Raw genomic sequence first — 25,247 nt, forward strand, 5'->3', positions numbered from 1 at the left:
CTGGAGTACTGTGTGCCTGCCGCCCCTTTAAACACTGCCTCGGGGCACTCTGTTAGGCCCAACGGAGAACCACACAAAGTGCAAATGTGAAGCTAGTAGGTTCGGTTTGTCTGTTTTTCTGGCAACCAATTCACGAACAAGCCACTCAAAACTGCTTAACTTCAGGGATAAAACAGATTACAAGTTTGTCACATATTATTGTTTGAGTTTCAAAAAAAGAGTGGAAAAAATTGTATTGTGTGAGAATTACACTCGGGTGGAATCTGGGGAGGGCCTATCGCGAATTAGCATCAAATGTAAATGTTGAGCTTTCTAATGATGGAAGGTGCAAAAAGGGATTCAAAATAGGATAAATGAATAAAACATCTTCAGTTCTTCCCCTCTCTCTCTCTCTCAGTTTCTCTCTCTCTCCCTCTCTCTCTCCCTCTCTCTCTCTCTCTCTCTCTCTCTCTCTCTCTCTCTCTCTCTCTGACACAAAGTCAATGGCATGAATAATTCACTGCTCTCTCTCTATCTCTCTCAGAGCCACGGGTGACCTTTCCCCACAGGAAGTGGAATCGAAACACAACAATGGGCCCCGAGCACAGGGGGATCCCGGCTAAGGAGACACTCAAAACACAGCGGGGATACAGTGAGCTTGTGGATCCCATACATTATACATTCATAAATTATTCAGTTACACTCCCTAAAATTCACATTGAATAAATACAGCCACCCACATGCTGGGAGGGGAAGACCAGCAGAGAGGCTCCGATTCAGATCGGCCCCAACATCAAACTAAGCAGAAGTCACTGCTCTGAATCGTGGAGTGGTGTTTTATCCTGTAGAGAATAATATTATAAATAGATAGTTTACTTAGTATAGTTCTGCAATGTTAACCAAACAAGGTGTATATGCCTATAGTTTGACTCAATTAAGGGAATAAAAGATTTTTAAAAAAAATGTCTGCCAGATTCGGTCAAAGTTATGTTCAGAATACTACTCATAGTGCAATTTCTGCTGTATATAGTATATATACTATGCACAGTATGCATACTCTGTCCATAGAATACCTAGATGACCTGTTAGGTTTGGCAAAAACAAAAGTGCAGTATGAAAACACATCCCACAATGCAATGCAAAAGACTTGACCTTCCATTTTCCAGTGTTACAGATGAACTGAAAGTGATATTATATAATTGGATTCCCAATAGTCAAGTAATTTTAATGGAAAATTGCATTTAAATTCTAAATAACTGTTTTCGATTTAATATGATCATTGTTAATTGTAACTAGTTGAATTAAGCATGCAAATGTCGAGCATGCAAATAATGTCGTGTGACAACAACGCCTGTTTGAATATTGAAATATGGAAATGCATGCATAATGCATACTGTTTCACAAGTTTTTTTTTTTTTTTTACTAAATAAGACATATGTATGCATTGCATACATTTGCAGTATGCAGTAAAACGGGCATTGTGATTTTAATAAATAAAGAAAGGTAAATAGAAATGGTGACATAAATATAATCAATGTAAATGAATGTAACCGGAATAATTGCCACCTACAGAAAAATAAATCTAATTAAAATATGATTACATGAAAAACATGTTAACAACAAGCTGTATTTCTCTCACACTTATTTTCTTTTGCACCTGCACAACAGTAACAGAAAGAAGGAAGTGACATCAATGCCCTAGGAGTGGTCCATCCTGTCTGCCATTCTGAGTTCAGGTCAAAATCTCAGTTAGCAGGAAGCCCTGATCATCAGCTCCGATGTTCACACACACAGACAGACACACAGACACACACACAAGCACACACGCACACATCCACACACGCACACACGCACACGCGCACACACACACACACACACACACACACACACACACACACACACACACACACACACACACACACACACACACACACACAGAGAGAGAGAGAGAGAGAGAGAACACCTTACCACGGTAAAAAGTGATTCTCAGATCTACTTGAGCTCTATGGAATACAACAAATCATTGAAAAGGAATTTTAAACATCTGTCTCTCATGAGAAAGCTGGGATTTGCTGTCAGTTGCAGATTTGCCCAATAACATGAACCCAAAATGTTCTTGTGTGGAAACACAGGTTCAAATTGAGCTTGCGTCATTTCCTGATTCCATTCCTAGCGCTTTAAATAAAAACGTAATAAATCACGAAGCTGTACTCTAGAAGTGCAGTACACCAAAACTCTGTAATAAGACACAGCATGACAGATAAATGAACCATCTAAAATCTATGCTAATAGGAAAGCTAAAGAAACGGACTGATTGACAGTTGAATTCAGACACCTTGATTGACAGGTCTCACACTCACTCAATCCTCTTATTGATGTTCGAGGCAGTGAGGGAGACGGGTCTCGCCTGAATTCTGATGGGACACACACGACAATTCTGCTACCTTTAGCTTTTTCGCTATAAAGGTCTCAAATATTTGCTCAAAAGAACCAAATAAAATTGAACTGAACAGCAATAAGGGGAAAAAAACAGTGATGGAAAGAACATGAGCTGATGTTTCAAAGAAAAGAGAGAGAGAGAGAGAGAGAGAGAGAGAGAGAGAGAGAGAGAGAGAGAGAGAGAGAGAGAGAGAGAGAGAGAGAGAGAGAGAGAGAGAGAGAGAGAGAGAGAGAGAGAGAGACGCTCACACACAGACAAATACGTACGCCACTTTAGGGGTCAACCAGGCGCATGATAGGATTGTCGGCGGTGAACTAGAAGTCGTTAACCGTATATTAACTTGGAGAGGTAGAGGGCGACACTGCTATTATCGTCTTTCCTGGCTGGGATTAAGTGGGCCACACGCAGCCTGTCACAAAGAACTGGCACTGAGAAAGCATGAGGAAGCTCACGGCGCTACAATGACAACCGATTGCATTCGAACAAGCCACGGATATTCGCCTCTTTCTCTCCTCTGCCTTTCACTGCTTTCTGATTTCTGTCACTCTTTCTCACACTAGCCACTTTTTTGTATTTCTACTTTCTTCAATAGGCCAATCTGGACAGGATTAACCAAACAATGGTCACCTCAGTCTGATTTGAGACAATCGCGTGCTGGGAAATAGATACCGCCAATTAAACCGTTAATGTCACAGCAGTATCCCGCTGGTGTGGTCTGTAACTCTCAGACGGTTGCCCCAAAAAGTATTCGGACACTATCGAAATACTTGAATGAATGTAATTGCATTAAAACACAAAAAATATCACATCAGATAACCCCTCTAAACAAATGATGGACATGCTTTTCTCAGCTACTAGTATTTTTGCAAGGATTTTAACGGGTGTCAAGGGGATTTTTGAAGTCATTGAAGTTCACAAAGGTGTCCCAGCGGAGTAACCACAGGTGTAGTTCAGCACATTAACTATAAACAGGGAAATGTTTGATAACCAGTCAGGTGGAGTTTTTGTTGTATTATTATTATTATTACTTTCACTACTTTAGCAATTCTTCTTAGTATGGAAACGTGGCCTCGGAGTAAAAATAAATAAAGCAGCTAATTGTGAAATTAAAATAACAAATGAAGTCACACTATGAGATAAAACGAGATCTAAAGTACACTATGGAAAAAAAAATGTCACAGTGATAAGAAATAAAATGAAAAGAACAACCCGTTCTCTCAAGGGAAAACATAGGTGTAGATTTCGTATAAAACACACGATTTAAAAACATAACTGTCAATGGGGGCACAAGCTTACCATACGAAAACATAAAAATGAGATTGAACAAATTCGTACAAATTAGCGACCAATTCACCAAAATGTAAAATATTCACAAATTTGTCATTAGATTGCAAGAATGACAAATAAATTTGCAATTGTGAGAAATAGTCACAGTTTATAGAAAGAAAGTCAAATTTATGAGAAATAAAATAGCAAGATAAAAAGTCAGAATTGAAATGTTGACAAAGCCAAAATTGTAAGATGTCAAGTTTCAATTACGACATATAGTCACAACTGTCTTTGAATGTGCATTGTAAAAAATGTATATGTTCAATAAGTTATGACAATATGTGTTTTTACATTGATTTAACTCATCAAAATAAGTTAAGCAATTTAACTCATCAAAATAAGTTAAGCAATTTTCTACTTTTTTTATAAGTTATACAAGAATGACTTTTTTTAAGTCAGTTTAATGTAATTTGAGTTGAAATTACTTAAACATCCATGTATTTTGTGCTTAAAAATTTAAAGCAGCAACTTTTTTTTACAGTTTGGCGAAAACAGGATTCCGTTATATGGTGTAGTGATGCCAAAATTGCACTACTTTTTTTTCTGAACTGCTTGGGCCTTCTTTATTTGTAACAAACGTCACAATGTCCAAATTTGCAAAAATCAACACAAACAAACAAACACGTTCCACATCAGACAAAAGACCTAAAATAAAGTAAATATTGCACTTGGTCATATTCCTTACAAAATGAATCATGATCATGAACAGCAAGTTAATGTGATTTGAGATCTATTTTGCCTGTGCGCCGTGAACTTTTAGCTTAGAGCTGCACTTTTTCAGCAGGCCATTAAATGTAAAATTCAAGGGCATGGTGACCCATTTCCCTCCATCAACTCTGTGAATGTTGTTTTGGTTAGAGAACAGAGATCCAGATGTTGAGCTCTGAGCGTTGAGAGTCAGGCCAGCCAAGAGGGGCTGAGAACCGAGTCTTGGGGGTACAGGAAGTCCCACGGTATCCACGGGAACTTTCGCATTCCAATCTTCGCCGGCCCTCTGACAGCTTTTGACATCCCCCAGCGTGGGCTCACCGCATCACCGCAAGATCCCAGAGTGGGATAGTGCACTACTTCCTCAGAGAAAGCCTGACGGCGGAGTGTTCAAGTAACGTCTGGTGGTGCGTTACAGAAAACACATCAGAAGGACAATCTCACTCGTATAATCGACACACACCCCTTCACGTACCCCTCCTGCGCCGGAGGATTTAACATCACAGATATAATAGGCGACTCGTAAGTGGAGATGTTTGAAAGGGCCCGACCGGAAAAGAACATGCAACCAATTGACATGCCGCCGTCCTCTTTAAAACGGTGCGCTATCGCTTCCCTTCAAACAAACACAGAGCTCTCTTTGAATAGAATTAAAAACTGTTTCTCCTAAAGCTAACTTTAGGTACATGGCTACTTATCTGAGGGATTTTTGGCACCCTAAACATAAACAGAAGTGAGAAGGGAGGGTCTGGAATAAAATGAGACGTGAACAATAGACGTCCAGGGCTGCAGGGGTTGGAGAGGAGGAAGGTGGGGGTGGAGGCCCTGAACTGAAAGTGATTAAACCGAGAGGAAGAAAGGAGAAAGTGAGGAGGCGTCTGTTAGATGTCAGTGTGCTTTGTGCCCATGTCAATGAGACGGGATTAAAGTATTGGAAATAATCTTACACAGCCGATGAAAGGTCAGTCCGGGAGAGGGAGAGGCCGAGAGGAACATATGGCCCAGCTGAGGAGTCGCTAATGCTATACAGTGGGTTAGAGACGCTAACACACACACGAATGCGAGAGGGACCGGTTCAAATAAAACAAATAAAGAGATCCAGATAAATAAGTATTACATGTGGTGTAAATCGAAGCGCCCAGTGGAGTTCATTTCGAATTCTGTGAGCGGTTATGATTAGTGGTATTCCTCCTGTCTGTGTGAATAAATCAAAAGGACTAACAACAACCTGCAGTTGGACGATTCGGTCAAATATCTTAGCCGATAAATGACGAGGGTGGATATTGTTTGTTTACAGATGTTGTTTACAATCCAAATCTTAGTAAATATGAAATTAGTTGTTTTAACAGCATAATAAGGGTTCATTAGTGTTTTTAACACAGATTTGGATTAGCTGTGTTCTTTGTGTATCTAATTAGTGCATCACTCTCAATGCAAAACCAGCAGAATTAACCATAGCCAGACTAATTACTGGTGTGAAATCAAATCGGCTCGTTGAAAGAAGTGCGCACTAATGAGCCCTTATTAACCAAGCTAAATAACTCAGAGGGAAAAGGCGGAACTGGGATTTATTTTTCTTCAGGTTACGTGTTTAGGAGAAATAATAAGTCATAATCGAGGCGCTGTCATTGAGCTTGTGAGAAAATGTGTAGCTGCCAAGAATACGTACCAAAATTAGGTTGTTTTCTTCTTTTTTTTACCTTTTTATTTTTTTGTTCTTTCCTGCATGACCCATTTCTCTGGGCTGCAGAATCATGCGACGAGAGATCAGGAGTGACACAATCAGATCAGATCACAACATCCAAACACTCTCACCTTTATGACAAAAAAAAAAAAAAAAAAAACTTGATGGCAAAAAAAAAAGGTTGTATATGCAAAGACATATTATGTGGGAGGATTATTAAGTAGGACTGAGGGGGAAATTGCTGCACAAATGCAATTCTGCATTCTTCTAAACACATTTTTAATAATTAAAGTGAAAGGATAAATACGCAAGACAAACCATTAGAGATTAAAAGAAATGGCTTCTACACTACTTTGAAAAATGTTGACTACATACTCTATATCATATATCACGTCAAGGCACATTTACACACTTTTTAATACAGAATAGAGGTGTTATGAATGCTTTTACATAGATTTATTGTGCGGGACAACAAATAATATGTGCACAACAAAACTGATAATATATGTTGTTCAGAACGGCTTTCATGCAGCATCCCAGAATCCCAGTATTTTCCAAAAGAGTGACGTACTAAGCAGTTGATGTTTTTTTTTTAAATGAGATTGAGAATCATTTTGTGTTGCCATTGTAACTCCCAGAATGAAAATGGAATCATGACAAGCCTGGATTCCCACTTAGAGAAAAGTTTTTGATGGCCTTGAAGTTACCAAGACCTTCTAGTGGACCTTTTCCCTGCACATGGGACCAATGCGCATGAGTTCCTCCGGCAGGTTCATCAGCCTGTGTCCATATCGAGCCTCTTTGCTCAGTGAGGTTTAAAGGCGTATGAGCATGTATAAGGGAGCCACAGCTGGCTCCCAAGAGTTCTGACCCGTTCTGATCAAGTGAAGCATAAACTGTGTCGGCTGCCCACAAACAAGTGAGTGGGGGCGGCAGATCTGTTGTGTCCGTCTGCGGTCGGCTGAGCAGCTCCGGTCACACCTGAGTCCATTCTGCAGGAACGGGTCAGTGGCAGAAACCGAACAGCAACAACAGTCCAACTCTTTACTGACTGCTGTCTAAACTTGAAGTAAACATGCAGTGCAGAACCGGTAGAGCCGATAGTGGGGGGAGGGGGGGGTTGGGGTTCTTCTCAGTGGGGTTTAATTTTCGCAAATGAGCCTGAACGGTCTTTTGACAGACGTTACAAATCAACCTAGTCTGGTCATCTGCACACAATAACTCTTACGCACTATTCCATGTGGTGTAAATCAAGTCATTTTTCCCCTTCGGCAATAGATTCTCAAATATTCCGGCAAAGGCGATTTCAGTGAAACCAAATCAAATGCGAACCAGTGCTGATTTTCTTAAAATCTGCTAATAAGCGCTTGATATGTTCACCTTATGTGCCTATATATATTGTCTCAAAGGGACGATTAGCAATTTTTATTGAGCGTAGCGGTTGCAAACCATTTTGCTGCAACACAATGGGAAAAGGATTGTTTTGCTCAATTCCAAGAACCATGACCTGTCAAAGTAAATGCCCTTAGACGTCGGCTAATAGCTTCCACATTACAAAACACATAACTCCACACAGCTAGCCTGAAGCTAGCAACATTAACGACAATGAAAAGTCTACCTTAAGGACTGTGAAATCTTTTGCACTGCTAAAAATCCTATTAGCAGTAATGCTAACATTATCACAACTACAATTACATCATTCAAAAAGGATGCAGGGGTTTAAATTTGGATTAAAAGAGATGAATGTTAGGTGGAAGAAAGCGATGCCCTTGGGGATCGAGAAAGATGGCAAGAACATTGTAGAAAGGATGGAGGGGGGGGGGGGGGTTCAGGGGTCTTTGGCGTCTATTGTTTCACAGCCCATTATACATGTGGGTTTCATTAAGACAAAATAAAGAGACCAAGAACACTGTCTTTTGTACTTCTGAAGGGGGAACCATAATCCAGAACCAGGCCAGATATCAATTTGAAGTACATACCATGTAGATATTATCTAAATTGCTTACATGTTTACTGTCAAACATCTTCTCAAGAGAAATTACTCACTCAACACTTTTAACACAAAGACTAGCCTTTGGGGCCTGTAATTTACTCAGGCAAAGACAGCAATAAATGGCACATTAATATTAAGTGTTTGGACTCAACCAATCCTGCTCCCACAACAAAAGAACATAGTGAAAAAATAGCAACAAAAGAAACAACATGACAGAGCATTTAACTAAGTGACTCAAACATACACACACAGCAGACCGTGACGGCCTTAAGACTCCAGCGTGTCCCGAGAACTACTTCAAACGTGACGTCAACCACAGCCTCAAACAGCATGATGATAACAATAAAAGTATCAGATGTATTCAGACACACAAACAGTGTTAGGAAGTGTTAATGAGGGAGAGATTTCCTACCTGTCGATGATGACGGGATCGGAGGGTGTCTCGTTTCGGTTCCCGCAACTCTTTTTGTCACAACAACGACTGAAGGGACGAAAGAAAATATCTGTTAAAAAACGCATCATGTATAACATCAAGACATTTGGTATACAGAACATTCATTCCTGGACTTTATTTGTGCAGAGGAAATGTTATTTTAGGAAGTTATATTTGTATTTTGACTATTAAGGTTTATGCACATTTGATTGTATAACAATTTGCTGAAGAAACACTCAGTGCAAGAACATCAACATAAATGCTTAAATACAGAAGCTAGACTAGATGTCCGAATTCACAGTACTCATAAAAGAGTAGGCAAAAAGTGGCGAGATTCTGAAGTGTGCATACGATGGACACTTTACTATCCCATGAGGCCACGGGAGAGGATTTGTGAATGGCAGTGAAGCGACGCAACTGATGCTGGTAGGTCACGTGATAATGACAACATGGCGAATGTAGTACGTGCGGATTACATTCACACACTCATACTATATAGGACATACTTTTTTTGCAGTCTCAAAGTAAATACTTATTCAAAATAAGTACCTACTCAAGAGCAATTTCGGACGCAGCCTATATGAAGATGGTTAAATGGGAGTGGTTTAAAAGAGGGCTTGGTGACATCACCCAAAAAGGAAAGATACTATAGCTTTTTTCATCTGAATAATTTTAAGCAATGCATTATGCACAATAAGAGCAGAAACATGTATTAAGAAAGAAAATAAGGTATTTTTTTGATGTCTTATTGACTTATTGATTAAATCTATCGCCCCCTTGAGTCCTGGAATTAGCTACCGCCACATTAACATAAGACCATGTTAAGCATGTACAATGGGACTGCTTGCTTGAGAGTTGGCCAAAAATTTGCATTTGCATAGGTGATGAAGGTCTACCAGAATGACAAGAGAAGAATTTAAGGTGTGTGAGGGGCTTCAGCAGCGGGTTGGAGACCACCGGCATCACATTTCTACCGCACAGATGGCAGTAGGACACTGAATAAGGGCTGGGGACAAAGCTGTCACATGACACCCCTGGCATTGTCCTTCCCCCTTCAGTTTTTCTTCCTCCCACAACTCTCTCTACTTCCAACCTCTCGCCTTACGTATTCTCTTGTTACCTCATTCCCAGCTCCCTATTTTCTCCAATGACACAGTTTTCAGATGTTCCTATAGACTTTAGCATTCATTCATGGACTACAAGCGTTCAGGAGATCGTATCTTAAGATGTACCATGCTTATTCATGAGGAACCATGTGTGATTTATATAATACACTTCTTCAGGTATGCATGATGAATGTCTTTCTTTAGAAAATCATCATGAATAGAGGGCTAAAATCTCTCTCACTCTCTCTCTATATACATCTCATATCTCTCTCGCCCCTCCTTCTGCAAGGCTTCCTCAACTAGGTCAGTGTCCTCCCAAAGGACTGGAACAAGGGATTGCAGTGCCTCTCTGTGTGTGTTTGTGAATCTGTGTGTGTGTGTGTGTGTGTGTGTGTTGTGTGTGTGTGTGTGTGTGTGTGTGTGTGTGTGTGTGTGTGTGTGTGTGTGTGTGTGTGTGTGTGTGTGTGTGTGTGTGTGTGTGTGTGTGTATGTGTGTGTATTTATACAGTGCAGGAAGAAGATTTGTAGGAGCCTAATGATCAAATCCGGCAGCGCCCATGGGAGACACAGTTCAGCTCCCGATACACGGAACCTTGAGAGGACAAATTCGAAGATACACACTCAAAACAATTAAAGACAAATATTTTTTAACTAGATTTTCCTATGCAAAACTCACAAGGGTTTTTACAAAAATCAAGAATGTTGTAGGTGGTTGCCAGGGTTTTGCTATGGGTAATCAATGGGTAAATGACAAAGAAAAAATTCTTCCCTTTGTAACCATGTTGGTCTCATATGGTTTTGAAAAACTTTTACACAATTTTCAACAAAATTTTAAACGTAATGACCCTAAAAATTTAATGTGGTGTAATCATCAAGTAAAAAACAATTTCCTAATCCATGAATACATGTTCACAAATATTATTTTCAAAAAAAAATAATAATATATATATATATGTGTGTGTGTGTTTGTGTATGTGTGTGTGTGTGTGTGTGTGTGTGTGTGTGTGTGTGTGTGTGTGTGTGTGTGTGTGTGTGTGTGTGTGTGTGTGTGTGTGTGTGTGTGTGTGTGTTTTAGATAACTTTTTACCTTGAAAAAAATTTTAATATAGAAATATCATGAATTATACCATGGTCTGGGTGAATACTCGATTCTGATTGGCTGCAGGGTGTCCGTTAAAAAGTGATAGAGGACTCCTAGTAAAGAAGTTCTGGTGGAACTGCCTGTTTACCATTCGAAATTAATAAATAAATGCGCTGCCTACAACAGCTGTGAGTATAGCAACATGCAGTCAAAGTATCCGTTAACAATTTGCTCTATCAAAACAAACGTCTAACGTTCGTTAGATATTACATAGCCAGCCTACTAATACAACAATGAGCGACTTCGTTATTTCTTTTAACATTTATGGAGAATATGACAACTTTGACGACTGGGATGCTGCTGAAGAAAGAAAAAATGTAAATAAAACGGAGAAACGACACAAAGAGATAACACCGGGAGAATTGAATCAAATAGAAGACGAAAAAGATGAGATCAACACGAAAAAAAATACGAAATGGGCAGTAAATACACTCAGAGACTTTATTGTTCAAAGAGAAATGGACTCCAGCTTTGAAAATTACACCGCTGCTGGTCTGTTTTTGTTGTTTGATTAATTGTTTTATGTGTAATAAAAAAATAACTATGCCTACCTTTGTGTTTCATGAAAAAAAAAATGCATTTTTGAACCTGAAGGGTTCTACAAGCTGAGCGGACTATAAATATCTCCGGTTGCTAAATAAATCGTCAGGCAAGTTATTATTAATTATTTGTAAAAACTAGATTTAGCCTAATTAAAATATAAACTAATGTTTTAAACATGTTTTATTTGACAAGTGACCATGGTATAAGCGGGTTAATGCCCTCCGAGGTGTCCATTGCCGGTTCACACCTCGCCGTCGTCCATTAAAACCTGACAATGGACACCTCGTCGGGCATTAACCCTTACTTAATAATTCATTAATATCACTGTTATGAAGAGTTACACTACACATCATTTTACAAACTATTATTCTAACTCTACCTTGTCATAAAAAAAGTTATTATCTGATATTTTAAGAGAATTATAGAACTTGACGTGGTCATACGGGTCTATAAGCGTTCTCTCTGCATGTTTCTGCATCTTGGTTGCATCACGTGACTTTTTTAATATTAATAAGTATTATAGCAGTTCTGTACTTAGGTAAAAAAAAAATGTAAGAAAAAAATAATAATGCATTAAAACATGCTCATACTAAATTTAAGTATTGAAGTCATTGCATATATGTTACATTTTTATATATTTTTAAATAAGTTAATAGATCTGGACAAAAATGTGTGTGATATCACTGGCCCTAATATCACATTGCTATTTAGTTGCTATAAAACGTGATTTATTTGAGGTCAGTAGCACAAACAGTGTACTTACATATTTCAATTTACATGTAGAAACAAACCCTAAACACGAAAAATAATAAACATTTGCTTTAGCAAGCGCAACTACAGTAATTATAACACAGGCCTACTTTAGCTTATTTGGAGGTGGAGAAGGTTATAATCTTTTTCCTGATCCTCTTCAAGACTGTCCCGCAGGACACCCAAAGGAAATCGCATCTTAGATCTTAACGCTTCCTTCCTGATGCGGCTTTTGAAGAAATGTCTAAATGGGCTCATGTAATTAGCAGAATGTAGCCGACTCTGTCAACGATGGAGAGCGTCTATCACACGCCTCAAACATATGTTTCCTTTCCGTGATTTCTTTGATTCATGACATTGGATTTGTGTTATGACAACTTTAGTCTTTAGAAGAAGGATTTTGGCCAGCTTCGTGACAAATAACAGCCTGAAACATGTTCCTTGTTTCTCCCCCCCACCCCCCCCCCCCCCCCCCCCCCCCCTCTAGTTTGCTAAAATGATAAGAATAAGCACTTTTGTCCCGCACTTGCAAGCTGGCATGGCACCATATGGCTAATGGTGGTGCGTGGCAATTAGTGGAGCTGATTAATGGTGAACAGCCTAATTTTCTGCTTATAATTGTGGCAGCGTTTGAAGGTACATATACAGCCTATCGCACGCACACATACACGATGTCATATCAATGCTGATTTGGCAGGTGGGGGGATGAGGACCACATTGGTTTGAGTATACATGAGCTGTCAATTCTAAAAGTAAAAAAAGGGTGCTTTTTTTAATTGTGAAAGTGCCTATATGACATCTTTAAGTTGTGTGATGCGTTGCTGGTAAAACCTGGCATATATTTCATGGAAGCCACGTGATCCAGGGCACATTTGTTAGTGGGCCAGACTGAAATTTCAGATTGAGTAATGAGTTTCTGCTTGTCCTAATTAACCAGGCATCAGGGTGATATTCATGAGGGGGGTTGGGGGTTACAAGGGTGGGCGGCACTGTTAAAATAACACTAAAAATAGGCACGAGTCGATCATCACAACCTACTTTTAAGCAAATTCATCTTTGGATGTTAATTAAATACATAGAATTTGATAGAAAAAGTCATCTCCTACTTGTTTTTTTCGGCTCTGTTCTTCACTAGGGGTTTGACCTGAATAGTATTAATATGAAATGAGTTTCTATTTAATATACTGTTTTGGTAACGTACGACTCAATACCCATAAGAGCAAATAAAATTGAAACAGAATATTGCACTAGAGCATCCTGGTTAGTGTTCTAACAAGGTAACAGAAAAAAGCAACAAGCCAAAGGATATTTTTGACAGTCACTTGGTTTCTATTATGTGTGGCCCGGCCTACAGCGAAATCTCATTGGTTCATCATACCTGAATATTAAATACTTTATGAATTCAAAATCTAAAGTTGCATCCGAAAGGCACTGCATTTGAATAAGATCTTACTTTGAGATCTTTAAAAAAGTATGTTTTATATGAATGAAATCCGAATGTACCACATCCGCCATGTAGCCATAGTCATGTGACTTACAGTTACAGGCCTCTCTCGTAGCCTCATGGGACAGTAAAGTTTGCATCAGATGCACATTTCAAAATCTCTTTGGAAGTCAAGTCATCCAGGTACTTTTCATCTACTGTTTTACGAATACTGTGAATTCAGACATAATACTCTTTTCACATGCATACTTTTTTGCATACTATATAGTAAAGAAGTAGGCATATTCGGACACAGAGTGAATTTTGGTAGCAGTCCTTGTCTATTAGCTTTAAGGCCGTCTACATGCTAGTGCACAACCTGCTATCTGACTAGCATTAGCAAGTAGCTAATCACCTGCTGAATTCGGAACCGCATACTAGCATACTACTCTTACTATTTCTGTCATTGAAAGATATGGTAAAATGTAGTATGCGGTTCGGAATTCACCAATGGTTTGCCGGTGTCTTCGAACAATTCAATCCGCCCACTGAAATAAGTCTTCCTAGGACACCGAGGGGTAGCATTTTGTAATGCCTAATCAAAAATAAATAAAATAAATAAAAAAGAGAAATGTTTAAAGCCCGGAACACACAAGGTCGACGTCAAAGAACTAGCGATGGCGAAAACTGACTCTGTTGTAGCCTCACACCGGCTGCGTCTTGGCCAAAAAGCTGCGCTTGAACACACCAAAAGGACTAAAGGCAACTGTCAACTAGCATGTATGTTCTGCGCCTTTGTGTAAGTAAAAATCTGTCTATATCAGCGGGTATCAATAGTCTATTTTTGTCATTCAAAAAGGGAAACCGAAACACGGGCTGCAGATATACAAACCGCTTACCATTTTGAAAATCAATCACACTGATCACTTTCTTCATTCAAGTCGGCTTGTGTTATTATGAAGATATTCGTACATTCGAATGCTCAGGTAAGATGATGTAAAATTAGAACAGCCTTCTGTCTGTACTGTCTTGACTTCTTTGTTCGCTAAATCACTTTCGCTAAGCTGAACAGCCAATCAGAGTTCTCTCTCTCACCGACGGCCTGACACCGATTCAACGTGCTGAATCAGCACAAAAAACCCAGATGGCGTCCGGCTACAGCCATAGGGATAGTTCACTTATTGACCCTCAAGTTGTTTCAAACTTGTATGAATTTCTTTATTCTGCTGAATGTCGGTAACCAAACTGTTGATGTACCCCATTGACTTCCATAGTATTTTGTTTCCTACTATGGAAGTCAATGTAGTACATCAACTGTTTGATTACCACCATTCCTCAAAATATCTTCTTTTCTGTTTAACAGAAGAAAGAAATTCATTCAGGTTTGGAAAAACAAATGTTTGTCATTCAGTTTGATGTGGTTTTTAAATATCATATATGTTCCAGTTTACTGCGATTGCACTGTGACAAGCAGCATTTTTAGCATGGACGGACAAACTATTTGGAAATGTGGGGCATCGCACCTGGTTAGGACAAAGTGTAATGGAAAAGGTCTCACCTGCACATGATTTCATGAGTCAGGAGAACGCGGCACATCTCCGGGTTCTTATCTTGACCTTCATAGATGATGGCCTTTGAACAGAGAGAAGAAAAAAAAAGTCAGTTTGGACTCACACAGGGTTTTTTTAACACTAGAATGAATATTTTAGGCAATCAAAATTAAATGAAGCACATGAAGCTGTTTCAAAAGATATGTTACAGGAAGTTGACACTGACCATCTAACATTCCAAAAAAAACATGTCCACACTTAAATGCAACTATGGAGTCACAGAAGCCAATTTCATTTGAGAAACACACTGAGAGGAGGTGTAATTCTGCCGTTAAAGCATGTTGGCCTGGTCGTATTTAATAAATATCAGCATGTGTCGTGGGGAATCGTCTAAGCTGTTCCAATAGGCTATTTCAGGGCAGGCTGTCCAGAGCTCTGGCTCTACACAGGACTTTGGCTCATTAAGTAAAGGAAAACAGAAGGTGAGAAATTAAGGTGCTCCAATAAGAAGGGCTCATTGTTTTACTTCTAGCACAGGTGATTATTCTCTCTACAGGGCACAGGGCTGAGGTGGGGTAACATGTGGTAGAGGATGGGATGTACAATAGCACCAGCTCAGAGCGGTTTGAAGGATGGGTAATAAGCCGAAGAACACCTGTTGTAGGTGGAGGAGATGATAAGGAACATAATTGATTGGTTGCTCAGATTCTAACTAGCGGGAGAGATAAAAACAATGACAGTGATTCCTATCGATGAGAAAACATATTTATCAGAAATAATAAAAGTCTTCGAAACCAATTTTACTTATGTATGAAACTTGTAAAACATTGTAATGTTTAGAGCAGATGTTTTAACAAATGTAAGTAGACCGGGAAGATATATGTATGTATGGATAAGAATATATCCAAGCAAATACGTCTCATGAGCCGGTTATTTTTATTGTATCAAAGCTTACGGTGCAACAAGTATAATCCAATTCACAACTCTTAAGAGCCTATTCCTTTAATTGATTCAAAAACATGCAGAGCAACAAAGTCCGATCCCCCGAGCAAACGACTCTAATGAGTTGGTTCCTCATGAAATACAAACATACATTTCGATCAGAGTACCTCAATACAAGAGCAAATAGCTCAGGGCAGTTAATTTGACGATAATTCGCTCAAATAAAAATAACTAATAAACTCAGCGAACTAGTCTTATAGTAGATACTGAATTAAGATCTGACTAATTTACTGAATTGCACCTTGTGCTACTTTCAGTGATGTCTGTCTTTTGTGTAGGCTACTTCAGGTTAGCGAAACATAGGCCCTACTGTAATTCAGCATAATCTCCAAACATAGTAGTTGTTTTGTTCGTTCTTTATTATTTGTTTGTTTGTTGATTTGTTTTTTTGTTTTGTTTTCTATTTGTGACTTGACATCCACAGTTTAGATGAACCAACAGCAAATCTCTTGAATTCACTCACTTTTTCTTTCATTTTTGATTCTCTCACTCATTGGTAAAAATGTGAAGTTGCCTATGCGTTCACTGGCAAACTATATACGCTAGCATATGATGTGCCAAACCATCAGTAGCGTGTGGCACAGGGGCGGTAGGGGGAGGCAGGAGGCTGGAGGAGGTGGGTGCGAGAGAGCAGTTGGGATGCCAGACTGGAGCACGGTGCACCATCTGGTACGGCCCCCCATTTTTCTCTCAAATTTTCTCGGCTTTGCTCTCACCCCTCCTTAACACAAAACACAGCACTGCCAGGCTGGCAAAGCCTTGTGTTGGACATGGTATGCCATTCCGAACAGTGCCGTGTTTGACTACGCCAAGCGTTTCACCTTGCTAAGATTCTGGGATCTCGTTCATAGGCATACCGACTGGCAAAAAATCTGTCCCGTTACGCACAGTCATTACTCTCTGCCATGTAACGGAGGTGTAATTTAGCAAGCCTGTCCAGCATCAAAAAAAGTTTGTCACATTGACCTTAATTGGGGGGGGGGGGGGACATGGACGCAAACTTTTATACCAAGAAAAGGGTAATTTGACAGAAGAAATATCCAGAGATAGACGATACATTGGCTCATTGTTTGATGTCTTTCAGATGTACTTTACATTATACAAAGGCACTGAGAGCGATATTGTTACATCCAGTGCTGGATTTGGCAAGCTCTGAGCATTTGTTCAGATGGTTTTCTTTCACTTTTAGGGAATGGGGGCCAAGGTCTTCTAGAAGTACACAGCATGCATCACTGTCTGCTATAGTCCAAAGACCTGCTTCAAATTTCTAACTATAAACACCAAATCTATCTTAGCCCAATCCGGCTGAGGTGTGCTCAGGAACAGCAGTATTCTTCCACTTGCCGTAGTGCCTTAATAGCATAATGTGATATTCATGACATAATTTGGGTTATATACACCCATTAAAGTCATCATGTACTCAATTTACCCTTTTTACTTTCTTAATGTGCATTCCTACTTTTTACTATTTAATTAGATTTTTTTTTTTATCGATTTCTGATTAATTAAATCACGTTCTTTCTCACATAATGTCCTTATTTTTCATATTAGGGAATTAAAATAGCCATTCATGTTGGCTTCAAAAAAAGCTTCTTTTAAAAAAAGAAATCACAATCACGCTTGCAATCACACCTTTCTCTATAGGGCGCAGCTGATGTATGAGTTGCCAATGAGCTCGCTGCTCAATCTTCAAATACTTGGTCAGCATTTGCTGTAGCATTTGCTTTGCTTTAAGAAACCCTCCACCTTCCCCAGCTCCACCTGTATAAATCTTCGTTGAGTAATTCATGTATGCAACATTATGCAGCAGCAGCATGTCTTACTTGCTTTCAACAGTGTGTTGTGTATGTATTGGCAGTAGCAAGTCCTTTAATAACCAACAGCACCAGCAATAACAGCAGCAGCAGCGCAGCAGATCTATTCCGCCAAGACCAAATATATCAACATAGTCATATCCATTACTATGCCAAACAATCCGAGAGTTGTTCTGTTACGACAACTCTCGGATTGTTGTTTGTATACATGTTTGTATATTTTCTATTACATGTTTTCTCAAATGTTATGTTTAAATGTGCAAATGATACATTATCTAATCAAATATGCACTGATTTGCATATATTTTCAGAACAGAAATCTGAGCATTGATATGGTCAGGTTCAGAATTCTTTTAGACTTAAAGGAGCCAGCCTGTTCTCACGTAAATGCGTCTCTATAGCACGCATTGTGTATTATCGTGTAATTTATACGCGAAAATGAGTTTTTACGTGCATATGATACGCAGTTTTTGCGTGCATTTGATACGCCATTAATTGCGTGTAATACACACGCACCCCACATGACTAATCCTACTTATGCGTTTCATATGCACGTACCATACCACTACTTAACCTACCCTAAACCTACCCATGCGTATCATATGCATGTAAAAACTCCTTTTGGCGTATACATTGCACGATAAACACCATGCATGCTATAGAGACGCATTTAGTGTGAATGGGTTGAAGGAGCAGTCTTGTAAGAATGACAGCTAGTGATTGAAATGAGTCCTGCAGTCCAAATTCAAAATATTGGTTGTTTCTCCCGCCCCCTTCTCCTCAAACTCGACACCCGGGTTGCCAGATTGAGGACACGCAACAGGAAAGAGCACAAAGGACAGTGGAAAGTGACGAGTCTTACATTGTAAGATGATGAGTGGATTTATCTGCATTTTAATATGCAACTGATCATTGGAGCTTTTTAGATGGATGCTGAGGCTTTTTAGGTCAGGCAAAATCAGCGAATCTCTGACCTAGTTTGTTTACTGGCTTCCATGGCTACAATACGCTGTGTTTCCCGCCAAATGGCAACCCGGGGTGTCGAAATACTATTGGGTAAAATGGCAGCGGGCGGGATCAAAGAGACAAAACAAAAACAGACATTCCAATGCACTAAATTCAAAGTAGAATAAGTGTTTTTCAGAGAAACAAGCATGTTTCTTAAATCTCTGCAAACATATTATGGTGTCCAAAAAATTACATACAGCACTTTTAAATGGAGATTTCAGACTGAGTGCAGGAGATAAAACTAATTTTGAGGAAACAGCCTTCAAAGATATGTAGTGTGAAAGATACTGAAATCTACAGATTCAAATAGATAAAGTGTGATAAAATAAATACTTAAATGTGTATTTTTCTTTTCTTAATGAAGCTATGTAATGGAAGCAAAAAAGTCTAAAATCTTAAAATAGACCAGTGCATGCAAAAACAATGGCTTTGCCTGTAGTGTCACAAATTCCTCTAGTCATACAAATTGAAATGACATGTATAAAGATTAATTAGTCTTTATATACTATTAAAGTGTGCCATCTTGGTAACTTTAAAACACCTAGGCTGCTTTTATTAAGATCAAAGTACAGGAAGTGCTGTGATAAACGCAGGAAATAGTTTCATTTCGATTTAAAAGGAACTCAGAATGTGCAAAGGTGCCATGTAAAAAATTACCCTATGTTAATGTTACAAGCGTGACATTTAGGGTGTTTTTAACTGCTTGCCAAAGTGCGAGAAGGGCACATTAATAAGCATTCAACATTCATATGCCTTGTAATACATATTTCATCTCGCCAAGCACACTTTTCATATTTCATCCAGCGTTTTCCTCAACGGCTTTGATGTGACGCCTGAAATCGAAGGCAAGTAAACAAGACGCTATAAATACATGGAAACCTACTTCCTACACAGTTGGCATCATCTGTTAGCATGCCATTAAGAACACGGCTGCCTTTTTTTCCCAGGCCACTGCGCTACCTTTAAAGAGGTGCTGTCTTGGCAGTGATTTCACTCTTTGTTCTCCCACACACACAGAAGCGTTCGCATTCACGAATAAGTATCCCACCCCACCCCTGATCAGCTGTTCAGACATAAAGCCTGAGAAACAAGAGAAGAGGAAGAGAGAGAGCAAGTGTTGGGCAGGCAGACAGACAGGATAATAGACGAAGGGTTTCTAGAGACAGCTAACAGACATCTGAGAGACTTCTAGACAGTGCAAGAGTTTGAGCAGGAGACGAGGGAATAAAACAAGGCCGGAAAGAAGAGAGTTGGGGAGTAGACAGGTTAAAAGAGTTATAAAAACAGAGTAAGGATTGAACAAGCAAGCTACGCTCTTAAAAAATAAAGGTTCAACAATGGAACATTTCTTTTTCTAAGGGTGTACATGAAAAGTAATCGTCTGTTAATGGTATTGTCAAGCCAATCCCAATACATGTCTGCTAAAATGCCATTGAAGGGCGTGGTTTTGGAAAGGGGGCGTGGTCTAATTCAGAGGCTAAGTTTAGTTCAAGTTAGCTCAAGCAAAACAGCTAACATCTCTTACGGCATATTAAAAACATAAACAACCCAGGAGGTAATGAGAGAGGAAAAGGGAAAAAAAATAGATGAAGGAGGAACGTGGGAGGTCTGCTGTCTCTGCGCTATGATGTCTCAGTGCGATGTGTTGGTGTTGAAGCTGCTGATAACAGATTTAACTGTCAAACACACCTAAGATTTCCACACATCCCTGATTCTCACTTTTGCATCCCATTATGACACTATAACAAACCCAGTATAACAGTGTGGTTTTTACCCTAAAACCATTTAAAGTGCAACTACCCGAAACTAAAACATTTAAACAAATTCTAACCCCAACCTACACCCTAAACTTAACCTCAGTGTAGTGTTGGTAGCACATCCTGATAGAAAGCAATACTGTTTGTCACGATCTGAACCATTCATGATGTGTCTGAACTCAGATGAACTGAGGTGACCAATGAAAGCTGCGGAATCTGGGTTTGCGCATAACTGGTTTGAAGGGAAAATTCCTGCAGTACTATAATGCATGTTATTGTTTTTTAAATTAGCATGCTAAAATCTGTGGAGTATTCTTCCCTTAACTCCCTATACTCAACTATTCCATGATAAATATAAGTTAAACTCTATCAGCGTCATCTGTGGTATGAAAGAAAACCCTGCAAAAAAACAGAAATGCTCAACATGTGAGAGTCAGAGCACGTATGCTAACCGCTAGGCCACTTCTACAACAACAAATGTGGTAAATTAGCACTATAGTCTGAAATCTATAACTCTGAGATGTTTACCATATCTGCTGAATCTAATAATTTGACTGTGACAGTAACTACCAAAATAACAAGCGTCTTGAGCAGTTGCAACAGTAAATCAGTCTCGCCACAGAATAATAAGCTCTGCAACCGCTCTGAGAGCACTAACAGCAAATCTGGACACTAATTACAGTCCAAGCTAAAGCTGTTTTAGCTTATTTTGCCACCGTAACATAAACAGAGTGGTCGCCTGTAAGTGTTTTAGCCGTGCTAGAGTTGCACAAGACTTTAGCAGCCTCTGTGATTAGCATTTGTTCCCACAGTCACTTAGAAAGTAATAGTCTTGCTAACAAATTGGAATCAAGCTGCAGTCACATTTCCGCAGGCAGTAATTTCCCAACAGGTTCAAGTTGCTCATGCGGATTCATCCAACATAAAACTGGTCGGTTTGACAGTGACTTCTGTGTGAGCTGTGCTTCACTATTGAAAATAGACGTTTTTTGCCTGCAAAATTATACAGAAATTTCCCTAATGTACCCGCAACTTAACTCACACCACAACCTAATAACTCGCATTGATTTCAGACGGCTGATGGGGATATAGAGCATCACAAAAAATTACTCAGGTCGCCTGTAACCAATAACCAGTAATAGGCATAGTACCATATGCACTGCCTTCTCAAGAGTGCACACTCTTCAAACTGAAAGCTTGTTTTACGCCCGAGCCACAACATGGGCCGAGACACCTGTAGCTGTCTTGTGGTCAGCCAGTATCCAGGTCTCATTTCACCATCTCAACAGGTCTGACTGCCCCTGAGCGAAACCATATCTGATCCCTCTCTCTCTCTCTCTCGCTCTCATTCACCTGAGGAAATCAAAGACACATGCCGACCGAACTGTGCGCGCTGTAAATATATCACTTGCAACGGAGATTTTTGAGCTGTTACAAGGTAACTAGCTGTCTTATTGTTGCGCGTCTGCGGCGGAGAATGAGATATGATATCCTCCAACAGCCGTTACACATGTTTCCCAATCTTTAAGTGTAGTTCTAAGCGGATCCCTTTAGTGAGTGATTTAACCATAGGTTGTCTTCACATCTGAAAGTTTCTCGCACACAATACAGCAGCAAAAGGGGATCGCAATCTCATTCCTTATGACTTCTATTACACCTGCACACAAAAAATAATGAATACAAGTGCTAAATATATTCCGAGAAGACTGACATGAAAACTGCCGGCAAACAACTACAAAAGATGTGTGAGGGGGAAGCCGAGGCGTCTGGGTGATTATTTTTTAACTTGACACTGATAAACAGCGCTCTAGCGACACTTCGCTCAAAAGTGCCATGTCCTCCCACGAAGTGCAGCAAAGCAGATAGTTAAGAAACAACAGCTCTTCTTCCTACTGCCAGACTAGTGCTGTCAAAGTAGCAGCTACTGGGGTTTAATGCGCTTTGATGTTCCCCACAACGCAACTCAGGCGGGAGGGAGAGAGAGCTGCCGCCCGCAGGTAAGTTAGCGGCCGCTAGCGTAGTGTAAAGAGCCTAGCGTGGAGCCTTTCTCAGTTTGCAGCAGGCGACTAATAAACAGGGAGATGTTTAATAGACGCTCTTTGACAAAAGCTAATCGCTAATTCCCATGACACGCTAATTATGGCTGATCTAGGGTCCGCATTTTGGTTCTCTTATTCATAAACCATCCAGACACTAGTTCGGGGCCACACATGTCTTCGGTGGCAGATAGAATCAAACAGGAAACAGGCAACACTAATAATGTAGATCTGCCATGTTACGCATACTAGAAATGAAACAACCAAGAGTTCAGAAGGAGGCAGCCGAGCATGACATCTGAAACACACCAACGGGCAACACAAACATGTACACAAAAAGGCTATGAGAAATGGATATGTACCCAAATAACAGGGTACGTTCTCAGAACTTTGGCTGACGTTCTGGCAAGGTTCTCTCAAAGTTATGAACCAACATTATTACAGTACTGTTAAAGGGATAGTTCACCCAAAAAAATAAAATTATGTAATCATTAAGTCAGCCTTTGGTTGTTCCAAACCAGTTTTTTTTTCTACTGTTGAACTAAAAATACGATATTCTCAAAAATTTTGGTAACCATACAGTTGATGTTCCCCACTGACTTCCATAGTATGTTTTTCCCTACTATGGAAGTCAATGGGTGCTGTCAACTGTCTGGTTACCAACATTCTTCAAAATATCTTCTTTTGTGTTCAACAGAAGAAAGAACCCCTCATACAGGGTTGGAACAACATCACTGTAAAAAATGATATGATCAATAAGTTATGAAAACATGTTTCACATTGCTATAACAAACTTTTTTTTATGTTATACAAGATTCAACTCATTTTTTTAAGTCAGTTTAAAGCAATTTAAGTCAAAATGACTTAAACATCCAAGTTGATTGTACTTCAGTTAAGGCAGCAAATTGATGAGGGTGAGTAAATTATGACAACATGTTCATTTTAGGTGAACTATCCCTTTTTTTCAAAGTTATCTCAAAACGCTAGCATAAAAATATTATTTATACATCATTCGTGGGATGTCTTTTTTCCTAAAACGTTTTGGTTGGATATTCGTCTGACATTTTTTAAATGTCACTACTTGTTTCAGAATGTTTAGGGAACATTCAAAAGTAATGTTCCCATAATGTTTGGAAGGACTGTTCCCTTAATGTATGTATAACACTTTTCTTTGAATATTAAAATAAAATAGAAAACATTCATAATGTACTTTGTTGTGTACTTTTTGCATGGGGGGTTAAAAAAGGGAAAACAAGGGGGCTGCAAACTGGCAAGAAAAATCCAAAGCAAACAAGGCTCCCCTAAAAATACACACTAACGCTCACAGTTGAACACTAAACAAACTTCCAACCGAAAAAAAAAAAAGTCCAAAAGAGGCCACATGATGCTGTTCTCTCTATATGGGCATGTAAAAATGTGACACTGCCCCTGGGAGATGCACATGCACGTACACTACGCTGTGAGATTCATCTGTGCGGGGCACAAACAGTTCGACCTTTAGCATGTCCTGATGCCCCAACATGTATGAATTAGCCTCTGGTGACATGCGCAGATGGTGCTGTACGGGACGAGATGAACCCTTACCTGTTTAGTCATGGAGTCAATTAGTCTTACATAAAAATCCTGCTCTGTTCTGATGCCTGGAACACACAGAAACGTGACGTCAGCATGTGCTTTTCATTACATTTTTAAAAAAAAACCACATTCACAATCATTATCGGTAACACTTTATTTTACAGTGTCCTTGTAACATTGTTACATGTACTTACCATAGTATTAACAGTAGAATATGCATAATTACACCGCAATATCTATAAATCGCTATTACAATGTAATAGATGCCATATTACACTGTATATACACCACATTTAATGCATTCTTGAAATAACACAAGCACATGTTGGTAGCTTAATTGTATTCTAATATTGGCATAAATTAGCAACACATAAAACCAATAACGTTTTAGTGCAATGTTTTTAAAGCAAATTATTTTTAAATATTATAATTATAAAGTGATATGTTACTAAGTAACTTTTTTTTTACAGAAGTCCTTTTCTGATGGAAAAAGTATGTATAATTAGCCTTATGCCATACATGTTAATTAATAGTTTGTTTCATAAAAAAAGTTAATTAGGCTACATTATATGGTACTATATAGGCCTACTAATTTAAATGGTTAAATAAGTTTTTCTGAAAACACTCAGAAACACTAAAAACTGAATAAAAAAACTCTCAGACTCTAAGTTTAATTCTAAATTGTGCCAAAGTCAAAAGCTTGTCAAGAGTTAATTGCTTTTCAAACACTTCCATTGAACAAAATCCAAACTCAAAAATGACAGAAGTGATTGTGATGAAGCAAGGATGATATAAAAATGTGCAATTTGTAAAAAAAAAAGAAAAAAAAAAAGAAAAAAAAGAAGCAATTTGCTTGAGAGGTGGCAGAACTAACAGCTGGTTTATCTAGAAACTGACCAGATGAAAAATGATAGACAGGCTGTCAGATTACACACTAATGAACATGATCAATTCACACTCACTCGAAGAAAAGCAC

General features: G+C 39.1%; 1 protein-coding gene across 4 annotated transcripts in view; it reads right to left on the bottom strand.

The window, feature by feature from the left end:
* ebf1b (EBF transcription factor 1b) overlaps positions 1-25,247 on the bottom strand; it is a 132,916-nt gene that overhangs the window by 105,087 nt on the left and 2,582 nt on the right. For all 4 annotated transcript variants that reach the window (XM_077196475.1, XM_077196467.1, XM_077196450.1 and 1 more), the window contains exons 4-6: positions 24,281-24,336; positions 15,088-15,161; positions 8,546-8,614 (exon numbers count right to left, since the gene is read on the bottom strand). In XM_077196475.1, coding sequence (XP_077052590.1) covers positions 8,546-8,614; positions 15,088-15,161; positions 24,281-24,336 — 199 coding nt within the window. The remainder of the gene's footprint in view (positions 1-8,545; positions 8,615-15,087; positions 15,162-24,280; positions 24,337-25,247) is intronic.

This window comes from Siphateles boraxobius, unplaced genomic scaffold (assembly GCF_051911475.1).
Source record: "Siphateles boraxobius isolate OS27281-9 unplaced genomic scaffold, OSU_SipBor_1 11, whole genome shotgun sequence".
Taxonomy (NCBI): domain Eukaryota; kingdom Metazoa; phylum Chordata; class Actinopteri; order Cypriniformes; family Leuciscidae; genus Siphateles; species Siphateles boraxobius.